General features: G+C 30.8%; 2 protein-coding genes across 14 annotated transcripts in view; both read right to left on the bottom strand.

The window, feature by feature from the left end:
- Positions 1-11,638, bottom strand: part of LOC123698825 (hillarin) — a 44,910-nt gene extending 33,272 nt beyond the window's left edge. The window contains exons 1-3 of one of the 13 annotated variants that reach the window (XM_045645584.1): positions 11,554-11,638; positions 5,550-5,773; positions 705-894 (exon numbers count right to left, since the gene is read on the bottom strand). In XM_045645584.1, coding sequence (XP_045501540.1) covers positions 705-894; positions 5,550-5,699 — 340 coding nt within the window. In that variant the 5' untranslated portion in view covers positions 5,700-5,773; positions 11,554-11,638. Of the gene's footprint in view, positions 1-704; positions 895-5,549; positions 5,832-11,314; positions 11,335-11,412 lie in introns of those variants that run through there. The other 12 variants (XM_045645578.1, XM_045645576.1, XM_045645579.1 and 9 more) reach the window with 12 other exon arrangements.
- A 2,258-nt stretch (positions 11,639-13,896) lies between these two features.
- Positions 13,897-18,777, bottom strand: LOC123699084 (putative phosphatidate phosphatase). Its single transcript, XM_045645952.1, has 6 exons — positions 18,673-18,777; positions 17,970-18,121; positions 17,066-17,257; positions 15,451-15,618; positions 14,440-14,616; positions 13,897-14,052 (listed from the first exon to the last, which is right to left on the bottom strand). The coding sequence occupies exons 1-6, from the start codon at positions 18,740-18,742 to the stop codon at positions 13,957-13,959; spliced, it is 855 nt and encodes a 284-aa protein (XP_045501908.1). The 5' UTR covers positions 18,743-18,777; the 3' UTR covers positions 13,897-13,956.
- Positions 18,778-23,817: the final 5,040 nt, after the last annotated feature.

The raw sequence follows: 23,817 nt of genomic DNA, 5'->3' as shown, positions 1-23,817 counted from the left end.
CATGCTTATGCTGCGTTCGCCTACGCCCGAGACTGCTGCTGACTTCAGTTAAATAGTGTGATTCAAATGTATATCGCGGATTGCCCGATGGTTTTGGCCAAACCTGTGATAAACCAGTCCTTTCGCGAAGAGATTGAATTTCGGGATTTGACTATAACATAGTTTGTGGATGTGGATTCTCGTCTAGTAGAGTTGTAGAGCCTCTAGCCTCTAGGTATGGTCCTCAGTTATAACTAGTAACCTAGGTATCATGCATTGCATCAATACATTTTTTGCATTCACTTACATGCAATGAAGAAGTAAATTAAGGCTGACCACTTTTTATATGAATTTGAGTAACCTATTAACAGGACCGAGATTTTTTTGATATTTTAATTAATATCTACAGACTACATGGCATTTTTTAAAACGTTTAAGCTTTAAAATTCTTTCATAAATAGTGATGTATATTTTTCTATAATTACGTAAATATCGATATCCGGCGTATCGTAGAGATACTTTGACCGAAATTGCACTTTTAAGCGCAAATCACATGAAATATCACGGACATGGCAACATCGTTTTCCGTTCGTATGCAATTTAATACTATCCTGTTTACATTTTTTTTTACGAAAATCAATTAATGTGGTTCATATTTCTATAAACTAATCGTTCTCTTATTATAGGAAGCGAAAAACACCTTTACTTCATTAGTCAATACTTACATTCTGTCTCATGACTGTTCCTAGCGTGTCCCCGTATCTGTTCATTCACATAGTTATTGCTCTTGGGCACATTGAGGGCACTTCGAATGCCCACGGAGGAGTTATCGAGGTGCCCCGGCCCGATCTTTGGCACATGACTGGAACAGTACACTTCTTTGTCTTCCGTCCAGTGCTGGTTGTTGTAATATGTCTGGAAATATAAAGGATATTGACTATTAGTTACCAGGGGAGGTTTAAGTTTGAAATTTTTATTATAGGGACTCTCATATTCAGTGAAACTCATATTGGGAAAATCTAATGTAAACAACGATAATCGTTCAGTTATAGAGATAGATATTTTTAATACAAGTTTAAAAATGAAATAACATTCATATTAATATAAGAATTTCCGTTTGTGGTGCTTTATGGTGAATTAGATCATAGATTGGTTCAGCCTTCAGGCAATTATAATAGTTTATTGACAATTCACATGCCATTTAATAACTTAGGTAGGTATATCATGTGAGCCTTATCAGCACACAAAATTAAATCCAAATCGGTTGAATCATTTTAACGTAACAGTGGAACGAACATCTTCACATACAAACTTTCACACATCATTAGTAGCCTGTAGCATAACATACCAACATGCGTTGTGATTAAGAATTCTAATCGTATAAATGTAATTTGTAAAGATTAGGTTCTTCAATTAATTTGATTTACGGTGAACCCTTGGTGCATTCTAACGTGTTCGACTGGTTTTAATGATAGGTTGTTGTGCTTGCAAACAAGCTGGTTTGGAGAATTATCAATTATACGAACATCCGCAAACAAATAATATGGGAAATCTTAAAATTTTCTGCTAATTTAGTTATTGTGTTCGTGAAATATTGTTTTATATTCGTTATGCTGATTTGTACACAGTGCACGTGAAAATGAGAACCAAAGGCATTTTCTTCTTTCATAGAGAAAAAAATAGATAGCAGAGAATTTTTTTTACGTGCATGCTCAATAAAAATTAGATCAACTACATATTATTTTTGTGGCATAAATATTAAAATTTTAATTCTTTTTTCTAAGTGGAAACAAATCCAACTAATCAAAGATCCTAAAAATAAATCCGGCCCTTTTTTTCTACTTTATTACTTATACATAATATATAATATATAATGATGTAAAAATGAATAACTTGTTTTTATGTATTTGTATAAAATACAAGGTCTAAATCTTGTAAAGTTTTAAACATTTTATACAAATACAACAATTGCATTTTTTATTCAATAGATATTATCGAATCGTATCATATTAATATTCATTAAAACGTCAATAGAGCTAATTCAATTTTCAATCCCCATTGTTAAAGGCAAGTCAATTATACAGTACCATAATATACATTTGTTAAGCTTACAGTACAATAGGTAATGAACCAGTGTAAGCTGAACTATCACATTAAACTATTCTAATTGAAATATGTGGAATATTTGTTATATTTCTCTGTTAAATTGTATCTACTAACTAGTAAATAAACCTGCTTCATAACTCCAGTTTAACATAATATCTATCATGAATTAAACTTAGCGAAAATAAGTGTAGAACGATTGAAAAATTCAATCAAAAATAAAGTTTACTGCGATTTTTAAACGAACAATATACCTACCCAAGATAAGATATCTTCAGTTAATTATTGTAGAATACAGACTTTTGCTTTTGAATCATGCATGCAAACGCATGGTTCAAAAACATAGGAGCTCAGATTAGCTGATATTAGTTACTAATAATTACTATACGTAAGTAAGAGTCATAATAAAAATCTTTCACAGGACAGTATTAAACAGCATCATATTGTTGTGTTGTTATCTGTGGTTGTTATGAACACAATATCACAAATATTCACATAAAATGTCAAACGAGTCGAGGTCACGGCAGGTCACACAGCACTGGCCGTTTCAAAAGCTAATGCAATCATGTCTCTGATACGGCACGTTAGCGCCAACAATGACATTTAATTCGAAAATTTTACGCAGTACCACTGACCGTTTTATTTTTTACCGTTCTCATTCATATATCGGTCCGCTATGCATGATTAAGTTTATTGTGTGTATTTTTAGTGAGTATACTATGAAAAAAATATATACTTAATGACCGCCTCCTTGGTACAGTGGTTGACGTGTGAGCGGAGCACCGGGGGGGTCCTGGGTTCGATTCCCGGTGGAGACGAAGAAAAAAATCGATTAGTGAAACAGATGTATAATGCATCTTCCCCTTACCCTACTAGGGAACATGGTACTTCACTTATACTATGAAAACATTAAATAAGAATTTTTATTAACATTTATATAAAAGTAGTTTGTTAAAGGTCTTTAATAACTATTGAAATGAAATTAAGTTGTTGAAAATATTATATCTATTATATGAACGTGGGTGTGAATGATAATGAAAAACCCATATTCAGTCAATACAAAACCTCTACTACGTAGAGTGTTCTGCATGTAGAGTTTATTTATGTAGAGTTTATTTGAACAAATTGTATCAATGCTATGAAGATTTAACACATTTATTACAGTATAGAGCAGCTCTATATTTGTAATATGTACTTTGTAGCTTAGAAATTAAAGATTTTTTAACGGATTTTAAACGCGATTTATTCATTACATTACTTTCCAGATGTTTCGAACACTGCAGCGAGCGTGGTCACAAAATCTTTAATTATAAATGTACTAGCTTTCCGCCTGCATTTTCAAAGAAAAACCCGCATAGTTCCCGTTCCCGTGGGATTTCCTGGATAAAACCTAGCCTATGTTGCTCAGTGAAGATGCAGCTTTCTAATGGTGAAAGAATTTTTGAAATCGGTCCAGTAGGTTATGCGTGAAAACCATACAAACATACATAATTACAAACCTTTCCTCTTTATAATATTAGTATAGAATATAGATAATACTCGCGTTAAATCAAACACTAGAGAAAATACTATTTGTAGCTTAGCTTCACTAGTGATAGGATTAAAAAAAATATCTTTTAAACCTGTGTTTGGAAGAACAACACAAATAGTATTCTATTGTACAAATAACGTAACGTTAATAACTATTAAATACAAACTGCCCTTTATTAATCTTATCCGAAACGAGGTTTTGTGTATTTTTTAAACTGGGCTTACGCAACAACGATTCATAACATTGGGTCTAAGCATTGTTACTTGTGCTTCGACTCATCAAAACAATATGGGAGTCCAACCCCCATACATTGCGACAAGGAAGTTTTAAATACAATAAAATAATAATGAATTAATTACATAAGCCGTGAGTAATAATTTTAATAGCTGTGAGTCATGCGGTAACATCTGATCTGTAACTTTAATATTACTCACTTTTATTTACTTTGATTTTCAATAACGCGAGTCAATTTTTGTATCATTTATCGTACCTATTCTTTTGTTAAATATTAAAGTTAATTATTCTTATAAGGGCTGATTTTTTCAATCCTTGATTAAAACTTATTCATCGAATAACGTATTACACTACCATTTCAAAAATGTATTCTAATTGTCCGTATTTGGCAGTTTACAGGTGACATTTTGAAATGTTCGTGAAATACTTTATTGAACGGATAATTTTTAACCAAGGATTGAAAAATCGGCCCTTAATAAAATAGTTATTGAACACATTTTAGGTATGTAATTCTTCCTACGATCTTTATATTCTATAAAGTTTGTATTTTTTAACCAAATTATATTTTTTATATATATATATTTAAAAAGTTAGACGCAAAGTATTTATTAATATTTAGCATAATTTCTCTACAATGTCGTAATTTCTTATTTTAATTAATACTAAGAAATAATATATATAGCTTACAAAATAAGTTAATTTTGTGGTGATAAAAATTATGAATATTTATATTTGTTTATTTATAGAACATCGATACAAACTTTCATAGAGTACGCGGAAGATTATATCACAATTATTATCATTTTAATAGGAAATAAAAAGTCGATCTGTAAGTAGGTAAAACAAGGTCGACCAAATGCCACGCGTTTAAAATGTCGTGATGATATAATATTATTATTAAATCGAAACTCGAGAGAAATCGTCAACATGCTCGTTTTATAACTCTACTCTTATATACTTTATGCAAAGATTTAATATTTACTTCATGTAATAGAAATGTAATCTATATATAGTTATATATAATTCTCATAGGTGCCTGATATAGATCTATCAACGCACAGCCCAATACACTGGACGTATCGGGCTGAAATTTGGCATGTAGGTAGATGTCATAACGTAGGCGTCCCCTAAGAAAGGATTTTAGAAAATTCATCCCCTAAAGGGGTAAAATAGGGGATGAAAACTTATGACCATGAAAGTTTATCTTTTCCACGCAAGCGATGCTGCGAGCAACAGCTATATAATAAAAACACGAAATAATTTATAAGTAAAAATATTACATATTATTTATATAACAGTACCTAATACTGTTTTTCTTGTGTTAAATGAGTGTTTATTAGGTAGAGTCTACAGCTCTATATTTTTCAACAAATGGTTATAGGCCAATAATAATCTGTATTATACAAATATGATAATTGTGAAAGTTTGTATGTTTTGATGTTTGTTTCCATTACACAGTTACAGCTGATAAGATTTGGATGAAATTGGCTAGGTAAGTACAAATAGTTTACAATGAAGAATTGACAAAACCTACACTAAAGCGTATAATAAAACAAAATGTACCTAATACTTTGTTATTTCTGACTGTAAGCAATTGCTCTATTTATATAAGTGAATAATTCAGACCGAAACAAAAACAATTTTCAAGAGAATAGACAATTTCCTCAATACCAGTCCTTATTCATAAACAAACAACACATACCTTCAAAGTCAGCTTAGTCCCACAAACCGCGCACTTGAAGCAGCCACTATGGAAGAAGGTAAAGTCCTTCAAAGGGCCGACCCTGTCCACTTGGTACACGATCTCGTTGCACCGAAAGCAGGTGCTTTCGTAGAAATTCGGACGGTACATGGCGTCTAGCTCATAGCTCACTTCACTCTAATGTTCACCACACTGCATGTTTAATTTATGTAATCAGTTTACTGCTAGAATTTTAAAGGCTTTGTTAGATTTGTGATTTAAGCTTTAGGTAGATTATATTATCTGTGATTTAGTAAGAGATTGGTTATTCTTTAAAACTCAAGGAGAAATAGACAACTCAAGGAGATTATATTTTAACAAGATTGTTTAAAGATGAGACGAGATTATTTATTTGTAATGTTATATATTTATTTGTAGTTATTATTTATAAAACATTCGTTTATACGCATTAATAGATGAGAAGAGAAGGAGAAGAGCTTTATTTGTCATGTTGATTAAACACTAAGTTTAAATTGAAAATAAGCTGGTATCCAATGAATAATTTTAATTAATTATTTAAATATCGTGGACGTAACGAGAATATGGCAGACGTTAATATCTTCATCTATGAGCTAAACGAAAACATTAAGATTCTACTATAAATATGAAAGAAAACTTGTTTCTAAATGGAATATTCATTGAATATTAATGTTATTTAGTGCTAGCTGACCGTTCTTAAATAGTGTGAGTGACCACGCATTTTATTGATTGAAGTAACCCCTCAATTTCGTTACTCGTTATCGTGATATAATTTGTACTTTATTCCCCTTTAGAACTTTGCTTGGAATCTTTCAAGGAAATAACGTTCTTTGTACGAATTGAATTTTCGTTTGATTTCATAAATCCTTTATTTACTTTTATGGGCATAAATACTTGTTGATTATCTCGTTGATGATAATAAAATAGCTTATATTAGGCAGTGCTTTGAGCTTTCGCGGTATCTGCTATTTTGACATGGAATATTTTGACATTTTTTGATTGATTATACAATTTTATACATATACTATGCTGTGATTGGCTGTGATAATATGGCATTTTTAAATATTTTTAAAATATTGACATCTGTCATAGACTATAGAGATGCATTATAATAAGAAGGAGGTCGATCGAAAGAAAATCTTAATAATTTCGAGAAAAGTAATGAATTGATTAATTATGTTAATTTATAACCATGTCATTTATTTGCATTGATATAAACGATTGCATCTCAAGTTATACTATAGTTATACAATCAGATGAAAATTATAACAAGTTGCTGTTCGCACATACCGTTCCAGTTATTCTATCGAGTATATAATAAAAGCGGCTGAGTGTCCAACAATTGTTTTCCGTTTCTCGGTACGAGTAACTGCTGTTTATTAGAAAATCAATGCTTGCTGTAGAGCGTAGCTTCGGGCGGGCGTACTATGTGAGAGCTTACGCGGTTTGAAATGAAAGATGTTTCTGATTATAGTATAAAGAAGTGTTTTTGAAAGATAAAGAAAATTCTAGATGAACTAAGTGTTTGTGTTTATGTGCCTTTTAAAACAAAAATTATGGTTATGCATTGTGAAAAGTCCACATTAATCCATACCATTCAAAAGAAGCTAAAGGATAATTCTAACAAGATACATATTTAAATAATGCACATTATAGGAACTCATTTACATTAAATGACCAAAACCTCCCATTTAGACCATCAACACTCAGCTCTATCTTTCCTATAAAAGACACAGTACGATCGCTTATCGCCCCCGTCAAGGGGGGACGCCCTTGCGCATGTCGCTACCAGGGTGAACCTTCAGTTCACCCACGCGTCCGCGTTAAAATGAAGTAGCCCTTCTGGCTAACATTGACAATCACCACACAAAAAACAATGACCTATTATACTAGTAGACGCGGCATACACCAACATCATTGCACTAAAAAACAGCGTAATTACTACATACCTACTTACTAACGCATTATCACCAATACAGTTGTTCTCTCATTCACTCTCACGCACGAGACATAATACATGTCTCACTCATGTACTTCGTAATAACAACTGCCGATTAAAATATAAAAAACGAACGTCCAGCCACGACGCTGAATGGTGCGTGACTAAGTGAAACTCGGGCACTTAGCTGAGTTTTTTCTTGCCAAAATAGAGAGCGGGTAACGTATCTAGCTCTTTTATATATCATAGACAAAAAAATCAAAAGATCGCTTATCGCTTCTCGATTGTTCCACAATAAAGAAGGCATAAGTATTGGAGCGTGCCGATATAATGATAGGCCCGGTATTCATCCATAGTATACTATAGCCTATACTCTATACCATAGGCATAGGATGTATGTATGCGTCTACCTGTTGCATTCCATCGTATATTCTGATTGTTATAACTCATATCGTTGCGTTGGTCTTTATGTGAAGGATTTATAAGCTCTTTGATGAGACATTTTTTTTTTTGAGCAAAACCTATCGAGATGATCCCAATTATTTGTGGGTTCAATTTAGTTTTATGTTAAACGATCATCAATTAAAATATTTAAAATTTTGAACTTATATTTGAACTATTTCTGGTTCTTTAAAAATTATGCAAAAGTAGTCTTCCGAAAATATTACGTACAAACTAAAGAAAGATTGTTCACTACTTATCCGAGTCCAACGCGATAGGGCAAAAGAACTGTTCAATTTTAATGTTAATTTTCCATTATTCCAACATTGTTTTCTCTAGGCTAGCCTAGTGTTTATTTTCTCTACCTACATTAAAAGTACAACAGACTGTAACAACCGAATTCTAAATAGATTCACATTTTTATGTAAAAAATAGTCACTTTCAGCTTTTAATTATGTAGGCAGGTTTATTGTTAATTATGATTTAGCCACTAACTTATATGGTTCCTTGCACAACGTTTAACGATCAATATGGGTAGAAAATAACAGTTTAGGCGTATTTATCATTGACGATATTTTCATCAGACCAAACACAAAAGTAATAAAACTAAACGGCATTCTTGGGTGACATCATTGTGAATAAAATCACAAATAAAATGATGAACCGGTCGGATTTATGTCACGATATTCAATTTTTATTTTCTTCAATGATACTCATAGAAATACGACTCTTTTTTGGATGTTTCCTATATTATATTACAATGTTTCTACTAGTTTTTATAATATTTATGAGTAATTCTGTAAATTATTTACTCAATTTTATAGTAATTATTAATTAATAAACAAATAAGTGATTGAAATAAAAATATTACCCTCACCTAAAAAGGTTAGGGTTTCCAATCCAATAATTATTTTGTGAAAGTGTTCGTTTGTCTATCACGTTGAAGTAACATAATTAATTACAGGGTGGTGTACACCCCAATAAAGTGAAAAAGTAACATACTATATTTTTTACCTGATTGTATTAATTTGTAGATTTATTCTAATTAAATCTGTACTTATTTTATACCATTTGTTGAGACTATTTAACACAGCCTTTTTTTATTTGAAAGAAAGAAATATACTTCCAAATTAGGTACCAAATTACATTTTTCTCCGTTCGCTGTCTATTATCTGGTAACTAACTCTACTTTAGTTTCTCGAACTACGAAAGTGATAATATTTAAAGAACACTAAATAAACTTCGAAAGTGATTTCGCATGTATGTGTGACATTTTTGTGATATTTCTTGAAGCTGAGTTATAAGGTATACTTTAATTTGTATAAATTAAAAAATTTAAAATAAAAACGTTTGATAAATTTATTTCATTAACTTTAATATTAATTTATTACAATGGAATTATGCTCGGTATCATTTATGAATGTTTATGGGTATATTATGGGTATATTTCACTTTTACTTTAATAGCATTAAAAAGCTTGAAATATGAATGTTTGTCTGTGTATTTTTATTCAAATTAAAATGCGATTTGATACACAAAATCCCTAACATTTTCATAATGGTTGCTAATTCTATATCCATTATGATAATAAGCTATACCACTTGACCATATTACGTAAATACCAATAGATTTCATTTTTATTATCCGTACACCTTCACATAATGCAAATAACGGTGTAGGAGGTGGCTTTGGTCAGCAGCGGTCAAGAGTGGGTTGAATTACTTTTACTCAATCTGAATGAATCCATTCATACATTTGTGTACCTATAGGTATCTTTTTATATAAGTAATCTGTGTAATATTACTGGCTAATGTCCTACGGTTTTAAATACAGATGAAAGTACCAGTTAAAAAAAAACAGTTAAGATCATAATATAATTATTTTTTTTCGCGATGTCTCTGGATGTTAGCCAGAAGGTCTTCTAGATCTTAATGCGGACGCGTGGCTGAACTGAAGGTTCACCCTGGTAGCAACATGCGCAAAGGCGTCCCCCCATTGACGGGGATCTCGAACCTCAGCTTGCGCTGTCGCTCGAGTGGAGGAGGCCGGAAGGGCCCTAGTCAGACGGGGATACATAATCTGTATAATATTTATTATACATTAGTAGAGTCCCTACGATTTCCCTAGCGAATAATAGTCGTTTGAGATATTTAGCCTCTTGATTTTAAGGGGTTGAAAGTTCTAGTCTGTGTTGATTTTGAAAAAAAGGTCGCCAATGTTTGACTCTGGCCTTTCAATTATTCTGTTCCAAATTTCATGCAAATTGGTTTTGAGATATCTATAAAGCTGAAAGCTTTTAAAGCTATACATAATTTAATAGTTAGTGGTAATTAACTAAATGTTGTCTTTTAATCAAAATAAAAAAACACGAACACAGACTTTCGCATTTTATTTACACTGGTGAATTTTATGCGAATATAAATTTCAATATATTTAGTATTTTATATTTATAATATGAAACATTACAAAGGAAATCTAGATAATGTTAACGCTAATTGAAACACCATACACGGAAATACTTGGGCATAGATAGAGTAGAACATTATAATTAATGACTAATGCAAACATAGAGTCAATAGGAATTGTGGGGAATACGAATAAATGGTAAACTCTGTATCATTTTGAGTCTTTGTTTAATTAATATGTATTAGTTGTTGCTCTATTTCCCTACTAATATTATAAATACGAAAGTAACTCTGTCTGTCTGTCTGTTAATCACGCCTAAACTACTGAACCAATTTGCATGAAATTTGGTATGGAGATATTTTGATACCCAAGAAAGGACATAGGCTACCTTTTATTGCGAAATATGTACCACGGGCGAAGCCGGGGCGGATCGCTAGTAAGAATATAAATCTCAAACTCTACATTTGCAGAGCTACATTTATTCATGTTTATGTTGTGTTCATTGTATAATTATGATTATTAAGATTTTTCTCGCAGTGAATATTTGCTAAAATATATTAGAAAGCATAAAAAATTATTAGATAAACGGTAAAAATTAATCATATGATATAGCTTGTGCTACGAAGTTATGACGTCTTCTTCTATAGTTGACTGAATACATTTCTATTTAACTTTACGTCTATTTTTATTTTTATTTCATCATAACTATAATATTATTAAAATAAAATGTGAAGGTTGTCATAACGATTCAGTTAAATATTCATTAAACAATATCCGTTTGTTCATTCTGAACTTGTATTAGCCAAATGCAAATAAAATTTTCGACATAAAACCGAAGGTTACACTTGGCGGATATACTTAAAATTTACTTATTAGGAGTTGTGTTAACTTTAACTCGATGCGGGCTTTTAAATTATTTAAAACATTACATACTAAGTTATTTTAAATATACAAACAAAACCTTAATAAACTTAAATGCTTAAAATGTTTGAAGGATTACAGTTGCGGCTTATTAAACACTGTTTAAGATTCTAATTAGATCGCAATCTAACAAAAAACCTTTTTATAAAACCTCCTTGCTGAGTTACCGCTATAAATCACATGAGCATTAAAACCACGTCACTGACACTGCCACTGTGTAATAAAAAAATGTAAACGTCACTTTTGAAATTCGAATTTTAGAAATGACATTTCATGTACTTTTTATTTCGACGCTTGTTGCTGGCACACGGTACGCGCGCCGCTCGCGGGGGCCGGTCGAACACTGCCCGCCCGCGATTGTTTTTCGGCCAGTCTTGCGTCGAATACCAAAGAATATACTAACAGGTGGTTTGCTTTGAGTAATTTGCAAGGTTACTCTTAGAGGCTTTTACTAGGAACCACAACGAAATTAAATGATTTGTTACTTTATGAATAATTATTTTTTATGAATAACACATTATGAAATAGGTAGAGTTTTGATTAGATTAAATTGTATAAAATGTACGATCACTTAAGTATTTCTTTATTGTATACTTTAACTTATTTTGTCTGAAAAGGTAATCAATTTAATAAATAAACTCTTCCCGTGTATATTTTTCTTTTAAAACGATATGTAGAGCTATAACACAGCGTTTTTTAAATTATATAATATAACCATAATTATATTATTTCTACTAACCATAATAATATAAAATATAAAATAAAGTCTCACAACATTTCGGCTACTGTAACATGGAAATTTTCTTCTTTTTGCGTTACCCAAATTGTAAATCTTAATTGTACCAATTTTGCTAAAACTTTCCTTCCTTTCTTGCAAGCCTTACCACAATCAACATTCCTGATCACTATCTTAAAATATTTCCCACAAGTACCTTATCATTAAAAAGCCTCAAATATACTCTACAATAAAAATACAATCACATAATCTTTGCAGAAACTGTCAGAAGAAGCGGCGCGGGCCACATCGGGACATTCCGAACTAAATCGCCGTTGGAGAAAGTAAACTACGATTATAACAACCTTCCACCATTTCACTGGAAAGTACACCATATTATAAAGCAATAGGGTATAAAATTGAATGGGTATAAAATGTCGAAGTCATTGCAATACAGGTGGGTATGAGTGAAGTAATAGCGACTTGTTAATGGGATTTGATTCTAAGTGCTTGAATTTATGCGTAGAATGCTGTGAAGGGTTTTTACATTTAGATATTAAAACGTAATACTATTTTCATTATTCTTCGCCCCTTTGCTCTATTTGGAAGTATTATCCAAATTGATACCAGTAATAGAAATTGCAAATATGTATTTTCATCAATTATTAGCTATAAGTGTAAGTATAATCAAGATTGATATAGTCAAGTGGTTTCAAAAATAATAATATTGTTAACCGACTTCAAAAAAAGGAAGAGGTTATCAATTCGGCCGGTATGTTTCTTTTTTCTTTTTTTTTATTTATGTACACCGATTACTCCGTGGTTTCTGAACCGATTTACGTGATTCTTTTTTTGTTCGATGCGGGATGGTGTCGAATTGGTCCCATAAAAATTTTATTCGGATAGGCCCAGTAGTATTTATTTTATGAGCATTTTTGTCTGTATTTGTAAATGTTGTAAGTGCAAGTTTGAAGTCGGTTGTTTTTAACGCAGTTAATATCTACTTGTTGTTTGATAGGAACCGTAATTGTAGAGCTTACTTCTAATTGCATCTGAAAAAATTGTTGTCTTGTTTTATTATTTTTAGTTTTTACTGATGTTTGTTAAATAATATTTTTATTTAAATATAAATTATATATTTCTTCGTATTGGGTAAAATAAGTTATCAGTTGTCACAAACATCTTTTTCATAAAGTAAGACGTTATTCATTGCCGTCTTGTGAAAGACATCAACGAGTGAGATGCGTATTGTGATAAAAATTTTGAATTCATTTTTTAAGTTAAATTGTACTGAATAATTAAGTTATGAAATTAAACACAAAACATGAAGGTGAATAAACAGTTGTTTATTGTTATATTATTAACTTAACTTTAAACTAGGTATTCTTCAAGATTTACAGTTCGCACAATAAATATTACATGAATTTTTGTAAAGAAAAATATTAAATATGTATTATCAAATGATAAATATTTCTTGATATAGAGTACAATAAACAACATTAAAATTTGCCTATATTATTCTGCCAGGCGCTACAAATTACGAACGATATTAAATTGAGATCCTTCTACTTGTAACAATAATTAACACCTAACACTAGTTATTATTGTAAGTAACAAAAATACTTAAGTTACTAAAACTAATCTTCTCCTATAAGTATATTTGCTTTTCCAAGTCTAAGGCGCATTATTTTCTTACGTCAACTTACATTATTTCTTTATTAGATTGCTATTTTATATTGAACCTTTAAAACAGGTTCACATTATAATTTATTTTTTGGCTTATGCCCTTACACTATATAATAAGGTACTTAAGGAAACACCGCGCAATACCGATTTTTGCATATTCCTTAATATAACATTACATATTTACATTTAAAGTTCATAAAACTATTGGAAACAAAACTTATATTTATATGAGCCTCCTCGATTCCTCCCTTAGTTATTTAACTTATAACAAATGATTCTTTTCACGCCGGTCCTTCGATCTGTTGATGTGAAACCTCGTGAAGTGGAACGGGAGCGTGTTTCTTCTTTGGTTGCAGGATATCTGTTCCCCAGGTCCACTGTAAGGAGAAACACATAACATTATAAAGTCAGTATTATCACTATTTTGTACTTACTATAAAACAAATAAATGGATTGTCTAAGCCACTGGCCACATGATTATTGTGCAGAATTTTCCAGTTTGAATTTGTAGAATTAAGAAATTACTCAGATATATTTCTCATAGATTTTGCGATACATTTGAATAATCTAGATTACTCAAATGTATCGCGAAATAAATAACAAAACATTTTTTTAAACACTTAAAAGTAAAATGTTTAAATGTAGAGCCAACTTGCAAAAAACTACTTCTACTGAATTAACTTTTTTCAAACGAAACTTGTACGAAACGCAAATTTATGAATTTCCTACGATTACCATTTTCTTTACATAACAAAAAATCTTACCACCACCACAGCAAAGGTCAGTCCCAAGGAGTACCCAGCCAGCACATCACTCCAATGGTGCTTGTAGTCGGACACCCTGGACAGCGCTGTGAACCAGCTCAGCATAACCGCTGAGAACTGGAGCACGTGTCTGATGACGCGGGTGCCTCGCCAGACCATGCGCTTCTCGAGGTAAAGCTAGAATAGGATAGATTTTATAGAATACCTAGTACTAAATTTCGTCTGGCCTAAATTTAAAATCCAAAAATTGGTATCCTATAATCAATACCACACTACAATCACAAGATCCTATTGATAAATTAAATATATTACAAACGCAAAAGTTTGTGAGGATTCTCTCATCCAAAAACGTTAATCGAAGGCGAATACATAGTTATAATCTGAATTAGACAAGAGGAAAGTAGCGTCTTGAAATTATTTAATTCGTGGTCCAAAAGATAATTGATTTGAAGTTTTTTTCAAATTATATCAGTCGATGCTTCTAACTAATAATTTCTGACATAATAGGGCTTAGACCATAATCTCCCAACGCAAGCAGTCAACTATTTACAACAATTCGATAAAAAGATAATGTCATGTCTTAGATATATAATCCAATTATTGATCAAAATATAAATAATCATGTAAAGTTACAATCATATTCTTATCTCAATAAACTCATAAATGAACCGGCGTTCCTGGTAATAATATATTTACTACTTATTTAGGTACTCGTATGATAAAGCATTGGATCATCACATAATAAAATCGAATGATGACTACTGACTGATGTTGATTTTCGGCTTACTATTTTAGGATGATACTCGAAAGATTGAATGAAATGAAATTAAATGGAAAATGTTTAAAGAATTTGTTTTTATAAATTGTAAGGCATCGGACTGTTTCATATAGTATACCTAAGGTAAAAAATCATGTATTTTGTTTTTTATTAAATGATTGTTTGTATTCGATTTGCTCATCACCATCATACATTATACATATAAAAATAAGGAACCAATAACCAATACTTACAGCCAAATAAATCATGGTATACGCAGACCAGGCAGAGTGTCCGCTCAAAAAGGACAAGTGCATGTCGCTAAACTTCTCCGTACGGGTGCCCGTACACTCGAATTGATTTGCCTCAATGTAGCGGTGCTGCCAGGCGGGGTCGCTGCAGTTGATGGAGGGACGACATAACTGGGGAAAAAGGTTTAAATTTACGTTATAGATAAGTGATTGTATTATTTGATGATGGTATAAAGAGTTAAGAAGTTGTTGGATTGATTTGAAGCTCGCAGGATTCATTACTGTGTGAATATTTAATTTTTTAAAATTTAAACCATAAAAATTTATATTGTTCAGTGTAAAAAGCCTAATTTTTATAATTGTCATAATCATTGCTATCGTAACAGTTAATCTTTAACGTAACACCAGCCTATTGATAATAAAGATTTAATACAATTCATCCATAAAATGTGATATAATGTGTTGTAATGTTAACTTATTCTCGTAGTTATTTATTATAATATGTAGGTATTTAAACAATCATTTCAAAATTAAAATAAGTCACATATTAAAAAAACTGACTGATAATAATTGTAATTAATCCAGACGTAGTAACTAGTGTCGTATGTTATCAATGATTTTATATAAATCCTTGAGTGTAATCTATATGAGCTGCACTACTGTTTCCTGACTAATCGTATCTCATTTCTTACTTTATTTACAATTATTATCTACAAGCTTTTCGCCCGCGTCTTCGCTTGCGTTTTCAAAGGAAAACCCATAGTTCCCGTTCCCGTGGGATTTCCGGGATGAAACCTATCCTATGTGTTATTCCAAGTTACCCTCTATATGTGTGCTAAGTTTCATTATAATCGGTTCAGTAGTTTATGCGTGAAAACCATACATACATACAAACCTTTCCTCTTTACTAATATTGAATGAGTTTGTTTGTTTGCTTGAACGCGGTAAACTCACGAACCACGGGTCCGATTTGAAGAATTATTTCACTATTATATATTATCTATAGTCTATTTATCGAGGAAGGCATCATCACGCTAAGATCAGTAGGAGCGGAGAAATGCGGGTAAAACCGTAGGGTAAAGTTAGTTGTTTCTATTTGTATGAAATAAAAAGAACTGAGAATTCGTAACGTATTTTATATTGAACTAAGATTTATATTATTAGCATATAGTACATGATAGGAGTGTGTATTTGTTTCTATAAGATAAACGAAGCGCTCAATATCGCTTATATCTTTCGTTGATAAAGCTTTTAAATATTAAATAATAAGATTTAGTTATTTTTAACTTATCTTATTTTTAACTAATAACTGACCTACATATTTTAATACTCAATTTATTATTATAATATATGTTATTTGTTGCTTTAATTGTTCCAACTGATAGTATGAACAAGTTTGTTAATATTTTTAGCATAGCGTGACAAAAGTTTTATTCATAATTTTAAATTAATGAGCCTAATTGGTATTAATATGGTATAAATTGCAGTTAACATAATTAATTGTATCTATTGATACTACAAATAGTAGAACCATTATTTACGATAATTCTTACATAGTAATAATCACTTATTTATTATGTTACTTACATCACAGATAATATAATACTATACTACTTACATCAAAGAAATGTGGCCTAGGTCTTCCAATAACGTTCTTAGCAATATTCGTGGTAAGTTCAATGAAGCAGGTGCCAAAGCCGAAGCAAGCCAGCACGCAGTAGAAGCCTCGTAGCCACTTCGGGATCGGGATGTTGAAGCAGTACTGGGTGTCGTCGTCTTTGCGCAGGAGCACCCACTCGCATATGATGAACTGGGGAATGTATGATATTAGTATTAATACATATATGTAAAACATGGGTAAAATATAGTATTACTATGTATTTTGTAATCTGTGGTTGAATTTGTTTAAACTAGAGTGCTGTAGTTCAAGATAAGAATAAAATAAAATTAAATAGTAATTGATTCCTTAACTATGATTACATACTTATGATACATAAATTATTGTAATTAGAATGTTAGCTAGATTGCGTCCAAAGTTGTACAATAAGGGTTAAAATTATGTCGCAAACGTTTATATTTATCTCTAATAAAGAAGTATTGTACACAAATAGATAATGATTTGATACCATATATAGGAGATCTAAACCTAAAATTATTTATCTAGTAAGCAATTCTTGGATATAAAAAACACACATGGCAAATATCTTCTCGTAAGTCACAAAAAATTAATCAAGGGATCTTACTCTATATTTTCACAGCAATCGCTCTACCACTTTTTCTCTCACTGACACATGTCTCTACAATTTATCTCCCATCCGCTTTCAGTGAAACATAATATACTTAGCTATGCTACAAAAATCTATCGGAGACACAGAATCGATACATTATCAAACCAAGCACTCTACAACTATTTCTCTGGTAAGTCTCTACAATTTAACTCTAGAACTCTACATGTTCACTGCATTCGCTCTATAAACTACAATTTCTGCAATATTTCTCTACAATTTATATCCCATACTTACAGCCAATATAGGTAGGCAAAGCCCATACAGCCTGAGTACTGGAGTAGTCACTGTATCGTCCTTGTAAGGGAACATGAGACTCTCATCGCCGCAGAAGAAACCGCGCTCGAACGAAATCCAAATGTCCTGGGTTATGTATATTAGGATTATCACTGAAAATATTGCAAATATTAATTCATTTTATTTTTTTGAATATTCTTTATTATTAATTATTTATAATTATTATAATAAATAAAGTGTTTTAATTTAAACTGAGTTATTATTTTATTTCGAAAATATAGTGTTCGCTGGGTGTAATAAAATTTTAACATTTACATACATATTGACCTATTTCGGGTATTTATAAACATTTTTCACACGAACGAGTTAAGAGGCATTTTTAATTCGACTTTTTCAGTGACTAATAACCAGAATTGCGAACATGTCTTGTGGTTGATTTTTTACAATGTTTTATTAAATCCTTTTGTAGACAACTTTAGTACTTTAATTATTATCTGCAAATTTATGTTTTGTAGAATTTTTATATCATTTGCATTCACAATAATGATTATATTATATTTAGATAATAACTGAACCAAGTGATTTAGAAAAAAAAGTAAACTACGATTTTCGATTCCCGCATATTTTTTTATCAAAGCCTAAATTATCTAAACACGTTAAAATACCTATAAATATTGAAATATTTGTTTACAAAGAAACTTACGTGCGGAAATACAAAAGCCGTCGAGAACGAATTTTCTCAGTATATGCATAGATATCTCTTCCCGCGACATGTTGACGTCTGATCGTCCACTGAGTGAGATGTGTGATCACTCGCTATTATATACGAGAGATAGCGTACGATACGATACTTATCTCATACTTGGATAATACATCCCCTAATCATGCGTGATTCGAAAGCTTTTTGGCCCTATGATAGAATAATTTTTTGTAGGGTAGCATCAAACATGTAAGATTGTAAGTTGTGCTTTTGAGGATGTTTTTCGTAGTTTTAAAAACCCATCTTATATGAATAATATTTCTTTTGCAGTTACTGAGATCTGCTAAAAACAGGCATAAAATAAAATAATAGCTTAATTATACTTTATGTCTATATGTCGTTCACTCGATGTAAGTAGCTACACATATTAAACATTTTCATTAAATTGTTTAATTATTTGTAACAATTTAATTATAATTCAATCGACTATCCGATTTTCATGTTACAGTCACACCACTCATACCATTGCTATTAATTAATAATATCCTTATATATAACTTTATATTTTGTAAATACACAAATCTGTGCATTATTATCTATTTTTTTTTATATCTGAGTTATCTTCGGTCTCGATTATATCTATACATATAATAAATCTGTAGAAGGGTCAATTCTGTACATTGAAAATATTGAAAAAATAAATAGCAGAGGGTGTTACTGGATCGATACCAAACCCAAATATGTGATTAAAAATATTTTTGTCTGTCTGTCTGTCTGTCTGTCTGTCTGTCTGTATGTGAAGGTATCACGTGAAAACTAGCGGTTCGATTTCGATGAAACTTGGTATAATTATACCTTATTATCCTGGGCGTAAAATAGGATACTTTTTATCCTGGAAAAATACGTAGAATAAAATTAATCTTAATTTTTCAGTTTTATCCATAGACGTTGTTCCGTAGAACCGCGAACACACGTTGCCTAGGCCTAGCCGTATTTGGGAATTGGGTCCAATAGATATTTATAAGATGTTATTGACAGAGTTACTCAAAATGGAGAAATAACCATCCACGCGAAGACCGACATCCGCGCGGACGGAGTCGCGGGCGGAAGCTAGTAACTAAATAAAATATAGGTCGTATAGAATATACAAAAATATATTTTGCTATAAAATCCCCGCAAAGCAGATAACGCTTCTAAATCTAAACATTCATTATCTTACAACTGACGCCTCGTATTTAAAACTAGCTGTGCCGCGCGGTTTCACCCGCGTGACTCCGCTCCTGCTGGTCTTAGCGTGATTATATATAGCCTATAGCCTTCCTCGATAAATGGGCTATCTAACACTGAAAGAATTTTTCAAATCGGACCAGTCGTTCCCGAGATTAGCGCGTTCAAACAAACTCTTCAGCTTTATAATATTAGTATAGATGTATTATTTTCTGTAAATATTAAATAGTTTAAAGCTAAATTAGGCTATGTTTAACTGTGCAATTATGATTATGAATAGGTATATCAGCGACAATAAGTTAAAGAATTGACGGAAGGCTATAAATTTTGTAGATCCGTATTCCGTAGTGTCTTTTTTTAGCTAGACGGAGTAATAGCATAGAATGATAATACAATGCTAAGGGATAGAAATAACTGTCGCGAAATAGTACAATTTGCCTGCGAAACATATTATATAATGAAAATAGAGCGTCGGTTATGTAGGTGTCTGTCTCGCCAAACATTTCTATTATTAGTTTTTGAAATTTTTCAGATATATAACTTTCAATATTCTATTTAACAAACATAAAATATTCTCTTTCGTATGAGTCATAATTTTTATTTTCTTAAACGGTTATAGATGGACTTATTTATCGGTTATCGGTTCTTTGCAGCTTCGCAGTTGGTTATCAATTTTAAAACAAAATCTAATTTCAAAACATTTTTTTTTCATTATTTGTTACATAGAAATGAAACAGTATTATTATCTACAAATATTATCTAATATATTTTTGATAGGTACCTATAGTTTATATATTATGCTAGTTTTTGATGAAAGACAATAAAAATATTGTATTATATAAAGTGAAATGTTTATCATACATATAAAACAATAATAATCGAATAATTCATAAACATGTATAAATAAATTGATTTAAACTGATATTTAATGAACTACACATTCATGTTTCGTGTTAATACGAGCACACATGGGTTAACAAACTTTTGTTATATTTAAAAACAATTTAGATAACAACTTTAACAATGTATGTAAATAATATATTTTTAGAATATTGTTTTATTACAAATAATTCTATTTTAATGCGTATTCTTGTGAAACTTTATTTCAATATTTAAAATCCTTATTTTTCACAAAAAGTTGTATGTATAAAAATATACGATTAGGTAATTCAAATGCATTTTTAATTGAATTATTTAAATCTATAATTCTATATAAGAGTATCCAACCAATGCGACAAATAATTTTATTGAAAAATGAAGAGACTTTGTAATATTATTTCTTTATAAGCCCTAATGATTGCTTTCCACTATTAAAAAGCTTTCCTCAAATCCATTTATTATGTAGTTTCTATAGTAAATAGTACGAGATAACTTCCGTAGGAACATGAACATTTGAAATAACATTTGGTAACATTGTTTGCTATCAAAACATTATCAATTTCGATAAAGCGGATTACCGACCACGCCGTTGCATTGCCCAGCGCGTGTGATTCGCTTACGGTGGAGGCATGCGATGTACGCAAACATAAATTACTTATATTATCTCTAAAAAAACTTACGTATCAATGAGCTATTTATATAAGCTGATAATTCTAAATAACAATTTTAATAGTTATCTAAACATTATGAACTAAATACTATCGGTCTTTCAAAACATGATTTAACCCTTCATATGATTAGTAAAACTGTAAACTTGCTATACATATAAGTTTTTGCAACGTGTTTGTCTTTATGTTTGTTGTTTGTTCGCAATAAACTCAAAAATTATACTGAACCGATTTTTCATTATGTTTACACCTAGAGATAGAGTGGATCTCGAGGAACGTTTTACTATATTATGTAGATACATAGGTAATTTAATAGCTTTCCGCTCGCTGCATCGCACGCTTTTTCTTAAACCTAATAAACTACATATATACTAAAACCTTCCTTTTGCACTACTCTTTGAAACAATACAAACTATAACAAAACTATAATCTCAATTAAAAGAAACTCCATCGAAATCTGTTGTATAATTTTAAAGATCTAAGCATACTTAGACCGACGCGCGACGGCGGAAAGCGACTTGGTTTTATAATATGTAGTGATTTCGTTTTAGACCACACAAGCCGTGGGCAGAAAGCTAGTTTATTATAAGCCGCGTCTATCTCTAGAGTTATTTCAACAAGACTATTTGTTGTGGCTCTTTTTTAAGAAACGGGAAGAGAAACAATCATAAGGGTAAAATATTATACAGTTTTATTATTTCTGAAGTAAAATTGTAGAGTTTCATTTCAATTTTTCATTCAATTCATAAAACTCAATAGCTTTGTATCGGGATCAAAAGTTAAAATTAAAACTTATGGTTAAAGGGTAAATCAGATAACTCTCAAAGAATATAAACAAAAAAATATAATGTCTCCCTTACGAAGCTAAGGTGAACAAAATCATAAAATGAAAGAGCTGTCATCGACCGGACACCAAGTGCGTATAGTGTAGTGATTATCATACAATTGAAATCGTTTTATTGTAAGTTTATCAGATTAGCTTCTATCATTCTTGGTCATGCTATTGACGAATGGAATTTATAAGGGAGCATTTTAAAGGGGGCCTAATATGTAAGTGAAGACTGAGCTTTAAAATCAACGCTTAAAAAAATAATCTTAAACCAAAAAGGTTTAGACAGTTACAGACGCACTACAATTATTGAAGTTTTTTTTATTTTATATAATATACCTGTTACCTACGTAACAGTTGAAGTAAAAATAGTAAGTAGCCCTAAAGTTTCTATAACATTCAATTATTATGTATTCGATTAAAAATAAAGTCAATTTAACTGACGTCAATAGATAAGGTTCAAAATAAAATAGAGATAATGTAATGATGAAATTGTAAGGAAGTATTTTCTATATCTCACAATCTAGTTATGAGAAATAGACTTGTAAAATGAAACAAGGTACGTTAGAGCTTTTATATGAATCCATAGGTTCCTGGATAAGTAAAACACTGTCTCGGGAAGTCAGGAGCCAGTGGCTGCTCCCATTAATTTCTTAACATTATGCTTACGTTATAAAAAAAACATTTTTATTTCATTATTTCATAGACTTGTAAAACTGTACTGTACTAACTGTATGTCTACATTATTAGTTTGATAATTGTATAGATTAGAGAAATTATTTGCTCATAGTATTTATAGAATAACGGGTATAATACAGTCATGTGGTTTTCCCTCTTAGAGGGATTCCTTATTTATCATTGAATATAATTTTTGTGGTTCATAAGAAAGGTCAGAGGTGAGAGGAAATATTTAAAAAAGTGGTAGACCCTGACCCTGCTGTGTGGACTGGGATTCCTAAATAATATCATTCATATAGATAAAAAATTTCAGACCATTCTGAATACAAAAAATATAAACGAAAATTTAACATGCATACATGATGTGAAAGTCACAAATAAGTTAGCTTATTTAGCCATATTTTTCAGGTTAAGCGAATTTAAAATGAAAAGTGGAGAAGTAAGTATAAAAAATAAAATACATAATATATTGGATCTCTTTATTTGAATCAATTATTTGTTCAAAATAAAATCGGCCCTATAAAGTGTATTAATAATTAATAGATTAGTTACGATTATTAATAATTAGTTTATAACGCGAATAAATGATATATTTCTCTTGATTATACATCGGGGCAATGGAGGCTAAAGTTGAAATTTCCTTATCACATAATATGATTTAACTTCGTTGGGTACACTTCCTAGATAATATATAGATTTATAGAGTCACTGCATGTGAGTTCCTGCGTGTGCAATAAATATGTATGTTTTCGTATTTTTAGGATAATGAACTATTATTTAAAAAAATAACTGCGTTAAAAACAACCGACTTCAAAAACGGAAAAGTAAGAAATAAAAAAGATTTGATATTATTAATTACTACATATT

Source organism: Colias croceus, chromosome 17, assembly GCF_905220415.1.
Source record: "Colias croceus chromosome 17, ilColCroc2.1".
NCBI classification, from domain to species: domain Eukaryota; kingdom Metazoa; phylum Arthropoda; class Insecta; order Lepidoptera; family Pieridae; genus Colias; species Colias croceus.
The sequence above is the reverse complement of the archived record's forward strand: the minus strand, read 5'-3'. Positions and strand labels throughout refer to the sequence as shown.